The sequence below is a fragment of the Hirundo rustica genome, chromosome 4 (genome assembly GCF_015227805.2).
Source record: "Hirundo rustica isolate bHirRus1 chromosome 4, bHirRus1.pri.v3, whole genome shotgun sequence".
Lineage (NCBI taxonomy): Eukaryota > Metazoa > Chordata > Aves > Passeriformes > Hirundinidae > Hirundo > Hirundo rustica.
This window is the reverse complement of record NC_053453.1, coordinates 49,757,007-49,775,152: the sequence shown is the minus strand read 5'-3', so window position 1 is coordinate 49,775,152 and position 18,146 is coordinate 49,757,007. Positions and strand designations below refer to the sequence as shown.

General features: G+C 39.8%; 2 protein-coding genes across 3 annotated transcripts in view; both read right to left on the bottom strand.

The window, feature by feature from the left end:
* Positions 1 to 374: 374 nt before the first annotated feature.
* Positions 375 to 6,534, bottom strand: ARL1 (ADP ribosylation factor like GTPase 1). The gene is made up of 6 exons (XM_040062470.2): positions 6,266 to 6,534; positions 4,331 to 4,468; positions 2,915 to 2,996; positions 1,792 to 1,903; positions 919 to 1,097; positions 375 to 729 (listed from the first exon to the last, which is right to left on the bottom strand). The coding sequence occupies exons 1-6, from the start codon at positions 6,267 to 6,269 to the stop codon at positions 699 to 701; spliced, it is 546 nt and encodes a 181-aa protein (XP_039918404.1). The 5' UTR covers positions 6,270 to 6,534; the 3' UTR covers positions 375 to 698.
* A 487-nt stretch (positions 6,535 to 7,021) lies between these two features.
* Positions 7,022 to 18,146, bottom strand: part of NUP205 (nucleoporin 205) — a 45,634-nt gene continuing 34,509 nt past the window's right edge. For both annotated transcript variants that reach the window (XM_040061957.1, XM_040061958.2), the window contains exons 31-43: positions 17,639 to 17,787; positions 16,749 to 16,940; positions 15,905 to 16,026; positions 14,725 to 14,863; positions 14,381 to 14,507; positions 13,343 to 13,419; positions 12,418 to 12,546; positions 11,764 to 11,890; positions 10,897 to 11,063; positions 10,375 to 10,498; positions 9,725 to 9,853; positions 8,937 to 9,010; positions 7,022 to 7,938 (exon numbers count right to left, since the gene is read on the bottom strand). In XM_040061957.1, the coding sequence (XP_039917891.1) occupies positions 7,786 to 7,938; positions 8,937 to 9,010; positions 9,725 to 9,853; positions 10,375 to 10,498; positions 10,897 to 11,063; positions 11,764 to 11,890; positions 12,418 to 12,546; positions 13,343 to 13,419; positions 14,381 to 14,507; positions 14,725 to 14,863; positions 15,905 to 16,026; positions 16,749 to 16,940; positions 17,639 to 17,787 (1,709 nt within the window). In that variant the 3' untranslated portion in view covers positions 7,022 to 7,785. The remainder of the gene's footprint in view (positions 7,939 to 8,936; positions 9,011 to 9,724; positions 9,854 to 10,374; positions 10,499 to 10,896; positions 11,064 to 11,763; positions 11,891 to 12,417; positions 12,547 to 13,342; positions 13,420 to 14,380; positions 14,508 to 14,724; positions 14,864 to 15,904; positions 16,027 to 16,748; positions 16,941 to 17,638; positions 17,788 to 18,146) is intronic.

Below are 18,146 nucleotides of genomic sequence, written 5' to 3'. Positions count from 1 at the left end.
TTCTGCAGCTATACTGAGCTACTTACCTGTCACTTCTGGCTAAGAGCGCAGAACAACAGCTCATGAAGGGGGAAGTAAAACTGAAGTTACTGCCCTGGCACATCAGGGCAGTAGTGTGTGCTGAGGACACTGATTTTCCTTTCAGACACCCACTGAACACCATGTTGGCAGCCAGACTTGCATTACTTGTGTTCTCTTGCTCTAGTTCACTGTAACAGTATGTCTGCACTGAAGGTTATGAAGTAGACCAATACCAGCTTAAGGGAACCTCTGCAGGTGTTCAGCTATTTGGCTGCTGGAACTGGCAGCACTTGGACTTGTTTCTGTAAAGCAAGCAAGCAGCCTCTAGCAAGCAACACACCCCTGAGTATAGCTGACAGTTCCAGATTTTATTAGTGTTCTATCTACACCAATATGCTGGCCACCAAAGGAAGGGGGGATGACAAAAAAAACACCAACTTTCTCAGCCAGTAAGACTTTCATACAAATTAACATAAGTACATTCTTAAGAAAGAAATCGAGTATCATAATGTACACATTCCCTTATTTCAGTTTTACAGCTGAAGAGAGGCATCCACATTACAGAAGTCAAATTCAAATCTGTACTATTTACAAGTATCTGTGGCCTGAAAATACTTAACTTCAGAAAGAAGGCTGCTGGCTGTAGCTGACACTTCCTTGCATTGGTCAGTTTTGTGTCACTGCCTGCTCTTCAAGGCCTCCACCAACCTAGGAAAAAGGTTAAGTTTACTGAAAAGTCATTTCTATTCTGCTGAAACACTTCCAGCAGAAAACCAGTCATTCTTCCAGTGTGGACCCTTTTATGTCAGACTATCCACAAATCTAGTCTTATAAAAAAATCCCCCCAAATGTACAAAATGGGGCATATGAATGAAGCATAACTAGACTGGTACTCACCATTCCATTGCTTCATCAAGCCCTGTGCCTTTAGTTGCAGAGGTTTTGAATATCTGCCATTTTCGGTCCTTCAAAGCTGGTAAGCCAAGGGCATTTGCCATTTCTGTGGGAGTCATGGCCTGTTCCATGTCCTGTTTATTTGCAAACACCACCAAAATGGCTTTCTTCAGCTCTTCTTCCTAAAAAAATGGAAAATTGTGGAAGTTGGTGCAGAGACTTCTACAGAATTTATTTAAGGAGAGAAAACCTATATAACAAAAAAGAACTTCAGCAGCTCTCAATTATTTTGTTTGCTGATTCCTGTTCAGTAGAAAATTCTTCAGTGAAAGAATGGTGTTTATTTTCAATTCCAGTATGATACTCTATAGGAGCAGTTTCAAAACATGGCCAGTCCAAGTTATGAAAACTTGGATTTAATAAGGCACATTAAATGAGCTTGCAGGTATTTTGGGAGACAAGGCAAGAGAGAGAAAGGAAGTGTTGCTCAACTCATCTTACTTATATTAAATACCTTGTTCTACATTTGTTCTTCAGCTTCAAAACATAGTAGGATACTAATTATTTTCAATCCTTCAGGGCTTGATTTTGCCACCCTGCAGTACTGAGCTGTCCTGGCAGGCAGGTAAATTTTCATATGACCCCAAGGCTACATGAAATTAACTGTCCAGATAATGCTGCACAAACCCATGAAATACCTGCAGAATATTCAGTGTTTTTTCAGTCAAAAGTGCTGCATGGGCTACACTGCAGGCTGAAGTTTCGTAAGTGAAGTTGAGCTTCACTTGGTTCACTGAATCAAACTTCATATTTATGCCAAAAAAAAGTTTTCTCAGTTAGTTTTACTGATAATGACTGCGATCCTTGTTTTCTTACCTCTAACATAGCAACAAGCTCTGATTTTGAAGTGCCAATTCTGTCTCGATCACAGCTGTCCACTACATAAATGACAGCGTCTGTGTTTGAATAGTAACACCTCCAGTAGGGCCTGCAGAGGAGAGAGAAGTTCCAGTCATGTCATTTGCATGTTAGCTGTTCTTTTTAGCTCAAAAATTAAAAACAGATCACCCAGAGGAAGTAAAAACTGTCTCTGGGGTGAAATACCCCAGGAGGTAAGTAGGAGATTTCAACAGGCTACAAAAATGAAGAGAGTACAAATACTCTCCAAGTCAAAAAAAAAAAACCCAACCCCCCCCCCCCCAAAAAAAAAAAACAGCAAAAAAAACCCCCAACACAAAGCAAATAAAGAAGTAACTTGAAAACAGGAAAAGAACAGAAATGCTGTGGATAGATTTATTTGGGAATCAGACTGCAGGACATCAGGTCCATAACTGAGGGACAGGAAAGCAAAGTTTAAAGACATAAGCATCTTCATTACAGTCACCAAAGAAGGATCACCCGAAAAATCTTAAATGACTGATTAATACAGGCAAATAATTATCAAGGATCAAAACAAACCACCTTTTCAGAATTATTGTACTGAAACTAAAAAGGGAAGGAACCTTTATCTCACTAACTGCACCTTCCTTACTAGCTAACTACGCTGCACCTTGCTACTGAGCACTGAAAAAGGAATCCCAAGAGAATCATACAGGGATACTGTTAATGACTCATTACAAAACTTGTGAAGCTTGAAAAAAAAAAAATTACTGTCTATACCTAAATCCAACTTCTTTATTCTTAAGAATGCAAAGCTAGGAAGTATCTTTTTGGGTTTTTATCACTCACTCCACTCTTTCCAGAATGCTACTCAGTTGCCTACTACACTGATAAATTTGTTTTTCAAAGCAAAACTGGAAACAAATGAAAATACTGGCTTGGTTTTTTCCAATCTATAGTGCATCACACGTTTTACAAACTGAATTCCATCAGATGAAAATGCTCTCCTGAGAATGGGCTCTTTTTAAAACTTAACCAATCTCCATTAGTGCATGCTATGAGAATTTCAAGAACTTGGCACTTTTTAGAGAAAGATAATTCACTTTAAGAAATCTATTACCTTATGCTTGTCTGTCCTCCTAAGTCCCAGACTTGAAATTTCAGATTCTTGTAGGTCACCGTCTCAACATTGAAGCCAATGGCTGAAACAAAGTTAAAACTATTTTACTGCTGGTGTTTTTCCTGTTTTTCTGAAGAATATCACAGAACTCAGTTTAAGATTTTCAGACCTGAAAATTCTCAGTAGCTGCATCATTAAATTCATGCCCTTTGAAAAGCTACCCCAACAATCATGACTCAAAATAATGCAGAAATATTTCTTTCGAACTAATAAAGCCACACTGTAAACATAGTGTATAGATAGGTAACAAATGCTAAGGTTGTTAAAAGTCAATAGCAGTGTGTCTGAAATCACCAGAAGAAATGGAGCAATGGTTAAAGAACTGGCCTGCTGTGATAACCAAGTAGACAACTGACAGCAAGAGACCACTAAGGAATGTGTCCTTCTGTCCATACAAAGTCTGCACTCTTTTAAGAGCCACAGCAGAACCACAGCCAATTTCTGAGAAGAGGACTCAATACCAATGTCTGGAAGACAGCAACAAGGCTGCAGTATCACATATGTCATTCCTTTTCCTGTCAGCCCAGAGAAACACAGCACAGGGAAGTGAACAATGGGCATAGGGTACTTAAAATTTATAGAGGCTGAATTAAGCAAAACCCTCAGGCAAAAAGATTATGGCCCAGCAAACTTGGCTTCTAAAAGGTATTAGAGACCTGAGCAAAGTCAGATTCAGGAGGAACACGGCAAACACGACAGGGACATAAAAAAAATCAATCATCCCTTGTCCTTCATGTTGCAAAGCAATCATGGCCAGAACACTTGGGCAAACACACTGGGTGGGTGTGGCTGCATGAATGTCAAGACAAATGGTAAAATCAGTTGCAGTTTTTTAAATAAGCATCACCTTCTCCTTTGAAACCTCACACTGAGTTTTGTTACATTTTCTACAGAACATAAAGTTAAATCACCTGATTTCTTCTTCTCCGTGTTAAACGAAAGTGTTTATATAACCCTTGTCAAAAAAAAAAAAAAAAAAAAAAGGTACACCATCCTATGTACAGCAACATGACCTCTGAAATTCACATAATAGCTATATTTGGAAATAAAATAATTATACAGTCCACAGTTACCATCTATTGAATGCTGACCTATCACAAATAGCCTGCAAAATCACGCTAACAATCTTGAGGTCAAATACTTTTTGCATTTTGAAGGGCAGCATAAAATATTCTTTTGTAATGCTTTTATCCAAGAAAAGTTCTTAGATACAACAATGCAAGGCTCCCACAACATAAGATTCTTTTGTTTATGAAGGAAGCACGCAGTAAGTTCAGCTGGCAAAGTTTATGTGTCAGACCTACAGGCAAATCACAGGCTACAGGCAAATATTCTCCCTGTGGGCAGACCACTTACTTGGAATGGTGGTAACAACTTCTCCAACTTGTAACCTGTAGAGAATGGTTGTTTTTCCAGCTCCATCCAGCCCCAGGATGAGAATCCTCATCTCTCGAGTTCCAAACAAACTGGAAAAGATGGTGGAGAAAAAGCCCCCTACAAAAACCAGAAGAGAAAGACATTTCAATGTCCGCCAGCTCTGTGGAACATATGCAAAGGCAGACAGACTGACCTCATTTCTTACTGGCCTGTAAGATGTTTCTTTTCTCCAGTGAAAAAAGACAAGTCCAGGTTGTTGCCCAGATGGCTGTGTGCCCAACAACATTGTCATTTTATGATTTTATGGTAGCTCACTCCAGCAAATCACATTGCACTAGCGTCAAGCTTTCTCACTGCGGTTACAATTTTATTTTTTCCTTTTCTCTCACTTGCCAAAATCTGAGTCATTTTCTTTTTGGCTTATATCAGACTTTACCTTTTCAGTTCCAGAAACTATAAAAGGGCCAAAAGAAGCCTGAAAGATTTCAGCATCAGAAGATGCTTATGGACTTCTACAGGACCACCCACTTCTTTTTTTCTTAAAATTAGGTATAAATCAGTAGATACATGTTAAATCAGTTTATTACAAACAGCAAAGCTGCACCAAATCAAGTACATTAATGCTACAAAGAAGTCTAGGAGCTGATTTTAAATGTCCTTCTTGGTTTTTTGGGTTTTTTTTCTAAAAAAACTGGCTTGTCCCAGCATCTCATTTGTTCTCAAAATTCATGCAAGAATACTCGTGGCCAGGCTAGTATCTGATTTATGCTTACTAGATTTTTAATCACAGAAAGAATACTAGTTTTCTAAGCCAGTAACAATTACATTTTACCAAAATTTTTTATAACACATCTAATGTTAAATCATAACTTTACAAATACACTTAAAGCCTGCAAAAGGTAATGAAACATCCAACAAGCCAGAATCACTGACAACACTGAAAAATGTATCACAGACAAATTAAAGATTTGCAACCAAAATCTTACTGAAAGATGTTTTGATAAAAAATATTTCCTATGTTTGACTGTCTAGGCATCTGCCTTTCCAGGGAAAGGAGGGAGCAACAAGCTTTTACTTCTGAACGAACTCAGACTAATAACTCATCTAAGCCCATCCCACCACAGAAGCCATACACGCTACAGACCTGGAAAACAGGAGAAGGTATAAGGGACCAACAGTTGCCAGTCTGCATAGTGCTGCTCATGGCACCTCCTACTGCCAGACAGGCAAATAACTTCAAAAGAAATGAGCTGGAAAAAGGTATTTCAATAGAAACATCAGACTGGCAAACCACTGGTTGCATGGAGGCCTGAAATTTTAAAATTTTCTCAGTCAGTAACTTTGCTTGATGCCAGTCACCTCTCATTCCAGCTTTTTATATGCCATTGTGTATATTGTTTATATGTATTGTGCTTTTCCCACACTAGAACACTGCTCGAATACCATCTGCAATAGGACAGGTTCACCTCAATCACTCAACCCTTAGACTCAGGGCCTCTCTTTAACATGCCCTCTGCTTAATTTACTAGTATGCAAGACCTCCTCTCCTTATTAGCAGCCCATTATAGGTGTCAGGAGTACAGAAACCTGAGGATATGACCGAACACACCCTCCTGCGGCTGCTCGGAGGATTCGCCATCGCAAGGCAGCTCTAACGCGGCCTCCGGGCGCTCCGGGGGCGGCTGCCCGGGAACCGGCCCGCGGGCAGGGCCTGGCCTGAGGGCAGGTGGGCATCGCCCAAGCGCGGCCCTCAGCCTCGGCCTCCCGCCGCCGGCGGCCAGGAGACCATCGCTCCCCGCGGGAAGGCTCAACACCGACCCGTCCGCCCTCCCTGCCGCTCCCGCCTCCATGGCCGCCGGGAAGGGTCGTGATGGACGGGTCCCCTCGGGCGGCCGCTTCCTGCCCGCTCCTCACCCATGTCGAGCCGCTCCGCCGGCGCTCCGGCCCGCCCCGCTCCGCTGCCCTCGCCGCGCTGGCCCTGCCGCCGCCGCCCGGCTCCACGTCGAACGCCGCGGCGAGTAAACAAAGCGCTCCGCGCCCGCCGCCGTTTCGACACACGGAACCCGGCAGCGCCCCCGGCACGGAGGGAACGCTCTGAGAGCGGGACGCTCCCCGCGCCCTCCCTGGACGCGCCCGGGCGGGAAGCAGAGCGGGGAGAAAGGTTTTGGGAATAAAAACCGCGGCCCCGGGGCCCGCGCGTGACGAATCTGCGGCGGAGAGCGCGCGGCGGGCGGGGCCCGGCGGCGTCACCGGCCCGGAGCTCCCCGCTGGCACCGGCCCCGCAACGGAGAGCTCGGAACAGAGGCCTGCTTGCCAGCGTGCCGGGGATCCCTCGAAGCCAGCCTCGGATTTGGTTTTTTCCGAGTGGTGGAGAAACAAGAAAAACCCTGGTGGAAGGCAACAGTCAAAGTCCAGCTGTGTAATTGAGAGCAAGCTGCTCCTATAGATTAGCTAACAGGCCTCACCTGACAGCAGCATTGTCATCATCCCTGCGTGAAAATTATGTCATCCATGTAATTAGGGTGTGCAGATAAGTAAACTTAAAAAAAAAAAAAAAAAAAAAGTGAACTATTATGTAACAAAAACTCAAGAGAAGACAATGGACAAGGCACACATGAACTGGGCCATAAGCTGAGACTGAGCTAAGGGAGAAGTGCAACAGATCTCATGTTAATGATCATGCTTTTTTTAATAGCTTTTCTACAGAAGATACAAGTATATGAATGTCTCATAGGAGAACAATCTAACTGCAGAACCAGCCTACCACTGACAATTGTTGGCTTCCTCCCCATGCACTTTATTCTGTCCTTATAATTGTGTCGCAGCAAGAAAAGCACAGATAGCTTTACTCCTCCAGCCATAGGAACCAAACCTATAGCTGTTACCTTCCATGACTTTTATCACTTTTCTCATTTAAACTTGTTCAAAGAGAAGCAGCTTGTACTTCTTTCAGCTGATAAAAAGGCAGGATGAGGGGCAGCAAAAATTAGCAGTTCACAATGTAAAATGAATATAAAATCCACACAACAGTAATCAGTCTGCAAGTGATGAAATGTGAACTCTATGGTTTCATTAAATCTGTGTGTGAAACAGGAACACGGACAAAGATGTTTTAGTTTTCTCTGAAAGCATCAACAAATGTAGTATAATCACACTGCAGAACGTCCTTAGTTTCCTTGAGAATTCCATTAGAATTCTTTCTTGCTTGAAATTTTACATTATTCATAACTCAGTTGAAAACAGTTCTTTATTTTTTTACGTCAAGTTGGGAGCAGTAGGAAAGAATACACAAAAGTCATCCACAGGGATAAAAAAAAGTAACAAAATAATTTTGGCAGTATTTAGAAAACGTTTGATGTATAAAATCCAACGATCCAGAAGGCCTGCTCTAGTATAACTGCTTCACTGGGCAAACAGCATGTACCAAGTGTCTTTTAGGTCCTTGATATCCTTAGGAGACCGCGGATACGTCTAACGAGAGCTTGAATAAAGGTGTACCGTGAGCGAACCTTGGAATATAAACCTTCGATGTCCAGGAGCTTCTTCTGCAGAGATTCACCAAAGCTGTTTGTGGCTTCAACCTGAAGCTGAGAAACAGAGATTTGATGCAGTCATCAACACAAAAATCTTTTCTTCCTGAAATTCCGGCTTATCATCCACTGCCTGTCAAGCCCTTCCTATGATTTACTCTCTGACATGCTTTCCAAAGAATGGGTTTTTCTGACTTCTCTAATATGTACTACTTATTCTGTTTTAGGAATTATTGGTTATAATTCAGCTTCTTCACTCAGAGTCATACAAACACATCTTCCAATTAAAATTTTCCTAGCCCATTAGGGACTCTTTAGAGAGTCCATGTGCACCAACATTTTTTCATCAATGCATATGTAAAGAGTCACTGAATTAACTACATTTTAAGTGTTTTACCAAGATGATACTGTAGACTTTATTTTTGAACAAACAAAATAAATTACAGATGCCTCATCACAAAACACACAGCAACTTTTCTTACAATTCTAGATCTTACAAACGTACTTGAGACTGCAGTTTTGAAGAATAGGGTTTTTTCTGCACAGTCATGGAAATGTCAGTGGGATTTATTAATAAATACCTTCTTTTTTTCCTTGTCACCTCTGCATCAAATTTACACAAACTGTTACATAGAAATGACTTCTATTCTACCATTCACATTTTATAGTCTCCTCAGTTCCTAGTTGAAGCTGACCTGTAGTGAACAGTTGGATCACAGAAAATTGAGAAACAGCTGGTGTTTTTGGAAAGCTGTTATTAAAAAACACTGTTTGACTGGCTGGTAGAGAAAAAGAATTACTCTATTTTGTAAGTATAGCTCATTTTTTAACTCTTCATATTAAGATTCAAAGATACGTGCACAGCAGCAAAAGTGCCATCTGTTTCACAGTATCTTCCAAAACAATTTTGTAATGCTTCACTAATCCTAAATTAAGTTCTATGCTGTTGGTGGCACTGCAGGTTGTTCAGAAGTGGGAAAACAGCAGACTGCTCCCAATAAGCTGCATGGCAGCCAGGAGCATTCTGTACCCTGCAGCAGACTGTCACATCTCACCTGTTCTATGTCGTGCTGACTCACTCGATTCAGTCCACTACTGAAATCCAAGCTTGGCTCTGAACCAAAGGAATCTGGCAATAGAAAACAAAATGGTAAAATTAATGTTGCCTGCTCCACGCTCTCTCTGTATCAAGTCATATAACAAATTTAAAACAGTGTCGCAATTTGATCCAAAAGTAAACATATGCATTAGAAATTACTCTAAATTTTTGACTTAAATGATTTAGAGAAAATACATAAAGAGTGAGTCATAAATAATTTGGATCACACAACATGGCACTTTAAGCAAAAGACTCTTCCACAAATCACTCGCCCTGATTTCCTTCCATTTCTTTCTTATTTTAAAAGACAAAATTCAACAAACTTACAATCCTCTGGTGAATCAATGGTGGCTATAATTCAAAAAAAATACTTTTAAAACCACCAATATTACCTTTATTTCTTAATTTTATCTTGGATTATATTGAAATATTTTCCCATAAACTATTTTGGATCACTTACCTGATTGTATTAACTGAATTTCAGTTAGTTTGAAGAGCAGAAATAAAAAAAATAGTTACTTTTACTTTACTTTGGAGGTTATGTGCAATACACAAAACCCAGATATCTGTGAGTAAACAGTATCAGTATTGTCAACTCTCCAGTGGAATACACAAAAGTGTGCCAAATCCAAACAAAATCTGTTTTATTAAATATAAAAGGCTAGATATTAATAGCAGGGAATCAGTTTTAAAGCTAACCATCAGAAGTTATTCAAAGGCATTTTGATTTTTGAGAAATTTTACCTTGCAGCCTTCCTTTCTTAAATGACATCCTAGAGGGCAGCAGTGGGTCTTGGGAGTCAGTGGGTGTGCAGTGCAGTAGATAGTGTTCCAGATGACGCCAAAGAATGAAGAGACATATTTCTATGATATCTGCAGACACATTTCAGTGAAGGACTCCTATTTGGTTGTCTTTGGATTGTACATTTACTGTATGAGCATATTTACACAACTTTGAAACAGCTGAAGATGTCAGCTCAACCACTTGTCACCTCCTCCACTGTCACAGCCCAGTGATGGATCGCTCACACTCACTGTCCTCATCACCCTGCAGAGCCTCAATCCAGCCCTCAGGTGGAGAGCAGAGTATGGAGTGCTCATGTGGTTTATAAAGGTACCTCAGCTGCACACAGTAAATTAAAGCTGAGGTTATAAACCCAGGGATGGCTTTAGGTGAAAACAGGTGAAGTGTACAAGAGCACATCAATCCCAAGGAGGAACAGCTACAATAGCAGAGCAATACCCTCATAAGTTAATTGTCAGTATTTCAAATTAACTTTTTGTAAAACATTTTTGTTCAAAGTGGTCAAAAACCCAGGTTAAAAAACTCTGTTTCTATCTCTCTGCTTTTCTGGATCATCACCTTGAGGGTCATTTCAAGTTTAGAAGGATACAGGAACAGAGGGAGAGCAACTTGGCTCGGTTATTTATTAGTTTCACCAGACGCCGCCTTGCCAATACGTATTTTTGGGAAGTGGAAATCTTGTCAACTCCAGCTGGTATAACTGACTGACACAACTGTGATGGGAAGAGAAAAAAGAGAAAGACTGTAGCAAATCACAGAACATCAAGAGAAATAAGCAAATAAGATTACTTATTAATATCTAGAACTTTCATGTATCTTTAAAACCTTGCTCTCCATTTTGAATTTGCAAAACCTTGCTGACCAAAAAATGGAAAAATGAAACCCATCTCCAAGCAACTATAATAAAAAATCACAACTTTTACAAAGTTGAGCCAAATATTTTCCCTAAAGTTTTAGACCACTCATTTTATGGACCCCCTTCATCAACAGTAGAGAAGAATATGCACAAGAAGTGCAACTACTTGCTTATCAAAGATGCTCTGGAGTCCTTTGTTACAGCTGTGTCCAAGTTACTATAATAAAGAAACTACGGAGTCAGAAGAACAATTACCTCTTTTATTTCATCTGGTGGCAGTTGCTCCACGTTTTGCAGTTTGTTAACACTCTGACGATGGCTGTCATAGTAACTGAAGAAATCACTAGTGCTCTGTTTCAGCAGGTAAACAATAATGCCCAGGCCAGGCAAGTGCCAATATGGGACCATGGGTGCTTGTGTATCTAGACAACATGTTGAAGATAAGAAAACAAAACTTTAAAAAACCCCAATAAATCAATAAGCTATAATCTCTGTCAATAACCTAGTAAAAGACAGGAAAGCACTGGCAAGTATAGTTTACACTTGTGTCAGAAGTAACATAAATGTAAGTCTAGGCAAAAAGTTCTGTGACTGCAGTACTAAAAGGCAGTCAGCCTAGTGCAGTACTGAGTACAACATGAGAAATGTAACTAGATTAGACTATTTACTATTTACATATTTTAGCTATTCAACTGCAGAATAATACAGTGTAAATTCTTGCCATGTGTTCTAATAGAGTTCCAAACAGCATCAAAATACATCTTACATGTCATGAGGTCCTAGTTTAAAATAATGTAAAATCCAGCACAGATGCTGAAAAAGATATCTTGACCTTCCCGTCTTGTGCTATTTATTTACGAACATACATTTCTTTACTGACATATGATTCTGAGGTTGTGAATGAAAAAAAACAATTTTTTGTTTTAACTAGGATTAGTTTCCTGATTTGGCTTAGTGCAAGGTTAAACAAGCATGGATTCTAGAACGGGAGCGTGAGCAGCTACAGTATTAGCATAAAGTGACTTAAAGAGTATGTGAAACTACAGCCTCTGGTTCACTATTTTCTAGTAGCCCAAATGTCACACTGTTCAGGCTCATAAAACAGCAAGTCAAAAACCTCACCCTGTCGAGGTCCATCTCGGTTGGTTGACTCTGAGAGGCTGGGAGTAAACAGACAAACAGTGTGCTGGAAACTGGGGGCGCTTTGCAACATGAGTGACTCACAGTATTCCATCACATTTGCACAGATCTGCCAACAAAGGGGAAAAAAAAAAAAAAAAAAGGACAGCATGTCAATTACAGTATCTACAGGCTTTGGAGCATTAAATTTTATATAGACAAATGTCAGTGAACATGCTTTGCTCCTCTCTTCTCACCAGAATATGATGATTCTGTCTTCTCATCAGTTACAGACTCTCTTCTACTGCAAGTCTATGACTTGCAACTTTGCTTCTTTCCCAAACCTGCTAGCTAAAATTTCCGGATAATTTTAAGGCCCCTTTGGCTCTAAGTTACTGTTAGCCATTGCCCTCTATACAGAGCTTTGGTTTTGAAAAATTCTGATCAATGTAAGCCTTCAAAATTCACAGAGCCTGTATGCAAAACAACAAAGGTTTCTAATGCAAATGTATGTAAATACATTTTCAAGAGTTACTTTAAATAAAATGTGGACTCCTGTACCACACTAAAACCAGTGTAGAGTATTACCACTATCATGTGAAATTGCACAGCAGGTAAAATGTTGAGACTGAAGGTTCTAGCATCTTGTGTCCTTACCTGTTGCATGGCCAACTCAGTTTCGTCCCTCTTGTTCACTCTGTCTCCTGCTGCATTATCATCTTGCAGCTTGAACTGACGTAGCCTGTCTGATCCTCCAAACCGACTCAGGAGTCCTAAACACTGGCGCTGCCACAAGAAATGAACATTTAAATTACCATCTCAACAAATTTTCACTTAAATGATACACGTCCTTTAAAACACAGCATCAAGAAAGCAATGCAGATGAAACTTTTAGCACTTTGTAAACAAAATTTAGGTTTTTAGTGTTTTAACTTACCTTGATTTAATTTAGAAATTAATGGCACCCTAAAACACTGCCAATGAGAAATGAGTGCAACTCACAAGTGCATAACTCTTCTTATGTCTCCTGCAGACTATTATACAGAATACTATCAATGAGAGTTTAGGTTTACCCATTCCCACACCTAAAACACCTTTACCTATATAGACAAACAAAATCTGAAGGTAAGTCCAGTAAAAGTAGAGTACAAAAACTAATTCAGTAACAAATAAATGAACCACTATCATGTCTGATACACCAAATTGTTGAGCTGGAGACATGCTTGAGGCCGAAGTGGTAACAAACTGTTTCTGCATTACTTCACATGCTATGATGCTGGCTTCAAACTTTTCTCATATAAGTCGTGAGCCAGGATGGAAAACAAAGTCCTTGATGCAACTCCAAAGTTGCCAATTGTTATCTCTTCTTCTGGACAGGGAAATGTGGGGAGACATCAAAACACAGACTACCAAAACCCCATCCCACTCCCACAAAAAAAACCTCAAACCACCACACATTCTTCTTGATTGGAAAACACCTCTTTCCCAACTGCTACTATTCAAAATAAAAAAAAAAACAGGAAGAAACACATCTAGATGGCCCATTCTAAAAAGACATGGGTTAAGTATACAACTTTATTACCTGAAATCGCCCTATGTGTCCTTGTAGCTCCATCTGCGTCCCTTCATTAACATCCATGTCCAGCTCATTTAACACTCCTGATAAAAGATACAGCCATTAAATAACTGATTGTTTGGGTTTTTTTAAAAGAGATTTATGGAGTATATACATTTAAATATAAGCATTGATCAGAAATATTTCAGCCAAACATTCAACTTGTATTTTGCATATTTTTTGAGCAAAACATTCAGATATGAATGCAGCTACCAGGAGATGCATGAGAGCATGTAGCTTACTGTTCTGGTTAGGTAATCAAATGTGGGCAAGGAGGAAGGGAGGCTGGCATGGAAATTACAGCTGTCATGCAAAGCTCTGTATACTGTAAGCAAAGAAGCACCTGGGCTTAACCTACAGCTCTGCACTCCTTTCTACTGTAGTCAGACATCTCTCCTGACCAAAGAAAACCATTAAATCAAAATGCAGAAGTTACTTTGAACTGGTAAGCATGCAGAAGAAACCACTATATCCATTACAATCATTATTAGCTCTTCGTGAAGGTAAATCACCCAAGAGAAATGGCAGTATGCTAATCTGCAATGCTTCTCCCCAGGGAATCTTCGTATTTTAAATAATTAAAAACAGAGAAGACATCAAAAAAATGGCTATACAAACCATTGTCTATTTTAATTTCCTCAGTTACAGACCTTATTGAATAAAAAATGGCTTTTGAAGATACCACAGATACTTTGAGCAGTTCTATTTGCAAGTCACCTCCAAGACAAAAAGTACTTAGTGTAAGGTAGAATGATGCAAAGAAAATGAAAAGTCAGATACATATGGGTAAGAGCACTATGTCTACTGCAAATCCACCATGTTTACATCAAGAAAAGTTATTTAATATGTCTTCATTTTTCTCAGAGCTCTACATGTCAAAAAAAAAAAAAACCAAAAAAACCTGTATTGCCATGAATATTCTCTCCTGTCTTACTGTTTCTTTACACAAAACAAAGCCTGAGATTGATGCAGATGAGGTTAAGACTTCAAAATGGCAGTACCTACCAGGCAATGCTGCCTTGCTGATTATGCCTGTCAGGGAGGCCAGCTCCTGGAGAGATCCAACACTTACATCTTGACACCTCAGGATTGCCTGAATAGTATCTGAATGGGAAATTAGGAACTGCAAAACCTGTACCACAAGAAAAAAAGAGAAAATTTGAATGACTCAAAATTTAATGGCAAGCAGAGAGGAAGCAATGCTTCTGAAGAATTTTAAAAGACCTTGTGCATCGGTGAGGATGGGATTTTAAAAAAAAAACAACCACCTTACCAAAACCACCAACTATCAGAGCAAATTTCTTTGAATGAGCAGTAGTAGTGATACTCAAGCATGTTTTGGAATTTACCTGTCCCGCTGCTTGCAAGTGTTGTGCCATACTGGATGTGAGGATCACTTGGCACAGCTGAAGAGCTGGAAGAAGAATCTGACGATAACGTTCCACTGGAGCAGGAATGAAGACTGGGGGATCTCTCATTGCATACATTCTTAGGAGGTTTAAAAAGGGAGGGAAAAAAAAAAAAAGATAAAGAGCTCAAGAGTGAAGTCCACTAGTGAGGCAGAGTCTCAGCCTACAGTCACTCAAGAACTTAAAAACACTCATATATAAGAGGTTTAGACCTGAACTGAGTTTATATTGGAAAAGTTTATGATACATAGCTGCTGCAAGACATTTTCTTTAAGCAGGGAAAATTTCTTTTGCATTATGCTACACTAAACCAGATAACTTTGTTGCAGAAATAGTATACCTGCTTATCATTATACAAAACTAGGTATTCTCAAATGTTTTAGGAAGAGTTGTGCTTAATTCTAAAGCAACTGTTAAAGTCCTCCACAAATGTCCTATAGTTTTATACAATCTTATTATGTCTAATTGGAACTTTCTCTGAGTCTTAAACTTTTCCAAAGTGTTTGAACTCCCAGTATGGCACTAAGAACTGTAAGTTTAAAGCAGGGACCAAGGCTTGAAATCAACCCAGGTAATTTCCCCCAAATATGGAATTTCCTTCTCTGAGATCTTCTCTCAATCACCTCACAATGACTAACTTGGCAGCACATCAAGAAACTTGCCAAGCAATATAAAACTGTGAATATTTTCCTTAAAAAACACATCATAAAATATTCCTGCAATAGCATTTAGTTAAATGCTCTCTCAGTGCTTTATGGTGGAGGACAAACTCTGAATTTCACCAACTGAAAAGCCCCCAAAATAAGTTTACAGTGTAAGCTGTTTTTCAAACACTACAGTATAAATTATTTAATAATAATACACTAATAATTTTTATCTGTGATATCAAATAAATTTTTATGTAGTCTAAGTAATTAGCATGCAAGTACAACCTCACACCATCTGAAATTTTGCTTTCAATGAAAGGTAGCTTTAAACTGAACTGATAAGATTTAAGAAACATATACACAAAGAATAAACCCAAAAATTACTCAAAAATCATGAGGCTATAAAAAGATGTGATATGATTCCAGGAAGACTGTATTATGGTTTCACCATCAGCCAGGGAGGTAACACTTACCCCTGATGGTCTGTTTCAGGTCGCATGTCGTACACTTGGCACTGTGCCAGCCGCACAATCACGCCAGACCGCAACAGCTCTAATGCACCTTGCTGACTTTTGGCTACTCGAGTGAGGAATGCCTGCACAAGAGTAGAGAAGGTTAAGTTTTGTTGGAGATGCACAATGAGACTTATAATGTCTACTTTTTCACTTGATTTTAGCATCATTTCAAATATATTATTTTAGTAAAATATCCTTAAGGAATACCTTCAGAGCAGGTAGCTCAGTGTGCAGCTGCGGTGCAGCTGCAGATTGAGCTCTGAGCGGCAGGAGCCCCAAGCAAGAGCCTGTGAATTGCTCACCCTTTGCAAAACAAAGGGCACGAGGGACGTGGGGTACCAGCCAGAGGACTGGACATTCAGAGACCTGGCAGGAGATGAGGACTCAGCTGGAAGACCCCAGACTGACTCACACAGACTGCTGTTAGTTCAGGGTCCCTCCTCAGAGGTATCAGCTTGAGCCCTTACTCTGTTGTTGCACCATGATTAAATCATTTTAAGGATCCAGATGTCTGAGACTGCCCTGGGAAACCTAAGTGTGTGAGTGTGCTGAGGGTAGGGAGTCAAATGGGACACCCATCAGTCACTGCAGCAGCCTGCTGCAAAGGGGTTTCGGTCCCAGCAGTTAAAATCTCTGGTGGTGCAAGTGTGACTGCCAGAGTGCTTCTGAATGGTCAGACAGGAAAGCTTCCTTAACAGTATCTCTGAGTACAGCAGATGAAATATGCAGACAAACAACTTGTACTAAAAAGTAAAATTTAGAAATAAACACTGTAACAAAATCATTTCTAAAGTACTGTTACCATTTTGGACTCATAGGTGTACAGCGCCTTAAGCAAAGGGGGCTGAGGTGTGAGCAGGCTCTGAAGAGCCAGATCATCATCTGCCAGGCTATCCACAAGCACCTTCAGGTAGCCACTGTTGGAGAGATACAACAGCCACTGCTGCTGCTTGTCTACTGAAACAATGTGATCAAGTAAAGCCAATGCCAGCATCTGGGATGAGGGAAGAAAAACAAACAAAACCAGAATTAAATCTGTAAAATCAATGAGATTTTAATAAATACCTAGAAATGTAGAATGCTAAGCAGCTTCTTCTAACAGCTTCTTATAAGCAGAATGCATTTCTTCACTACAGTTGTAATCATTTACGTGAAAAATGTTTTAAGATTTCTTGACACTCGTATAGTATGAGCCAATTACCTTTCTCTACTATTCTTTTAAAAAACATTATGGATATTGCTGACCAATAACTAAGGCAAAATATTTTAATGAAGTATGGCCTCAAGCATCATTACTATTTAAAACTAGTTTGCCTTCTGACTAGATTCTCAGCTACTGGCTACTATCAGAAATTATTTCGTCATGAAGTCACATCTTCCCAAGGTAAGTCCGTGACTTAAAAATACTAAAAAATAACTGTCACCGAGGTCCCTACATACATGTTTTGCAGCAGAGCTTCCTACCCTTATTTTTAAGCAATAGGACACGTAGCCTTGTTAAGAAAAAAATTAATACGCATGTATGGCTCTACTTTCAGCAACCTGAAGGATGAGTGGCAGGACAGAAACATGAAACAGATCCAGTATCTACAGAAATGTTCTAGTTCTACCTCATGAAACTTCCCATCTCTGCACAGATGATGTTCTTTAAAACAAAGAGAACAGTAATTTTAAAAGAATAGATTCATTTACCCGGCCTATCTCATGGCCATCACAAGCATCACGACAGACCACCTCCATCAGAGCTGCCCCATAACTCTCAATAGTTGCCATGTTTTCCCGCTGCAATTTACTAAACACATCTTCAGGAGCTGTCAAATGTTCCCACATAGTTTTTTTAGCTGTAAAAAGCAAATAAAAAATGAAACAAACAAAAATGATAGTCATCTTAGTATTAGCTTAGCTACAGCTGATGCTACATGCTTCAGGGCATTCTCTCTACACCGTGAACAGAAATGCCCCAAACAATAGTCAAGGGTTTTTAAATGAGCTGCAAATGTTCTACAGATCCACCCTCCTTGAATATCACATAGACCAGCCACAGCAAAAGGTGTGGGCCTGTATACATACATCACCCTTGTAAACAGTCTGCTTAAAATAATTCAAATGTTCAGTATTTGTTACATAGGTAAACTAATAGAGCTAGAACTGGAAGTGTTCAAGGCCAGGTTGGATGAGGCTTTGAGCAACCTGGTCTGAC

Coding starts and splice junctions, on each gene's coding strand:
- ARL1 (XM_040062470.2), bottom strand. Junction 2,997..4,330: donor AGTTGTTACCACCATTCCAA/GTAAGTGGTCTG, acceptor ACTTTGTTTCAG/CCATTGGCTTCAATGTTGAG. Junction 1,904..2,914: donor GGAGGACAGACAAGCATAAG/GTAATAGATTTC, acceptor TCTCCTCTGCAG/GCCCTACTGGAGGTGTTACT.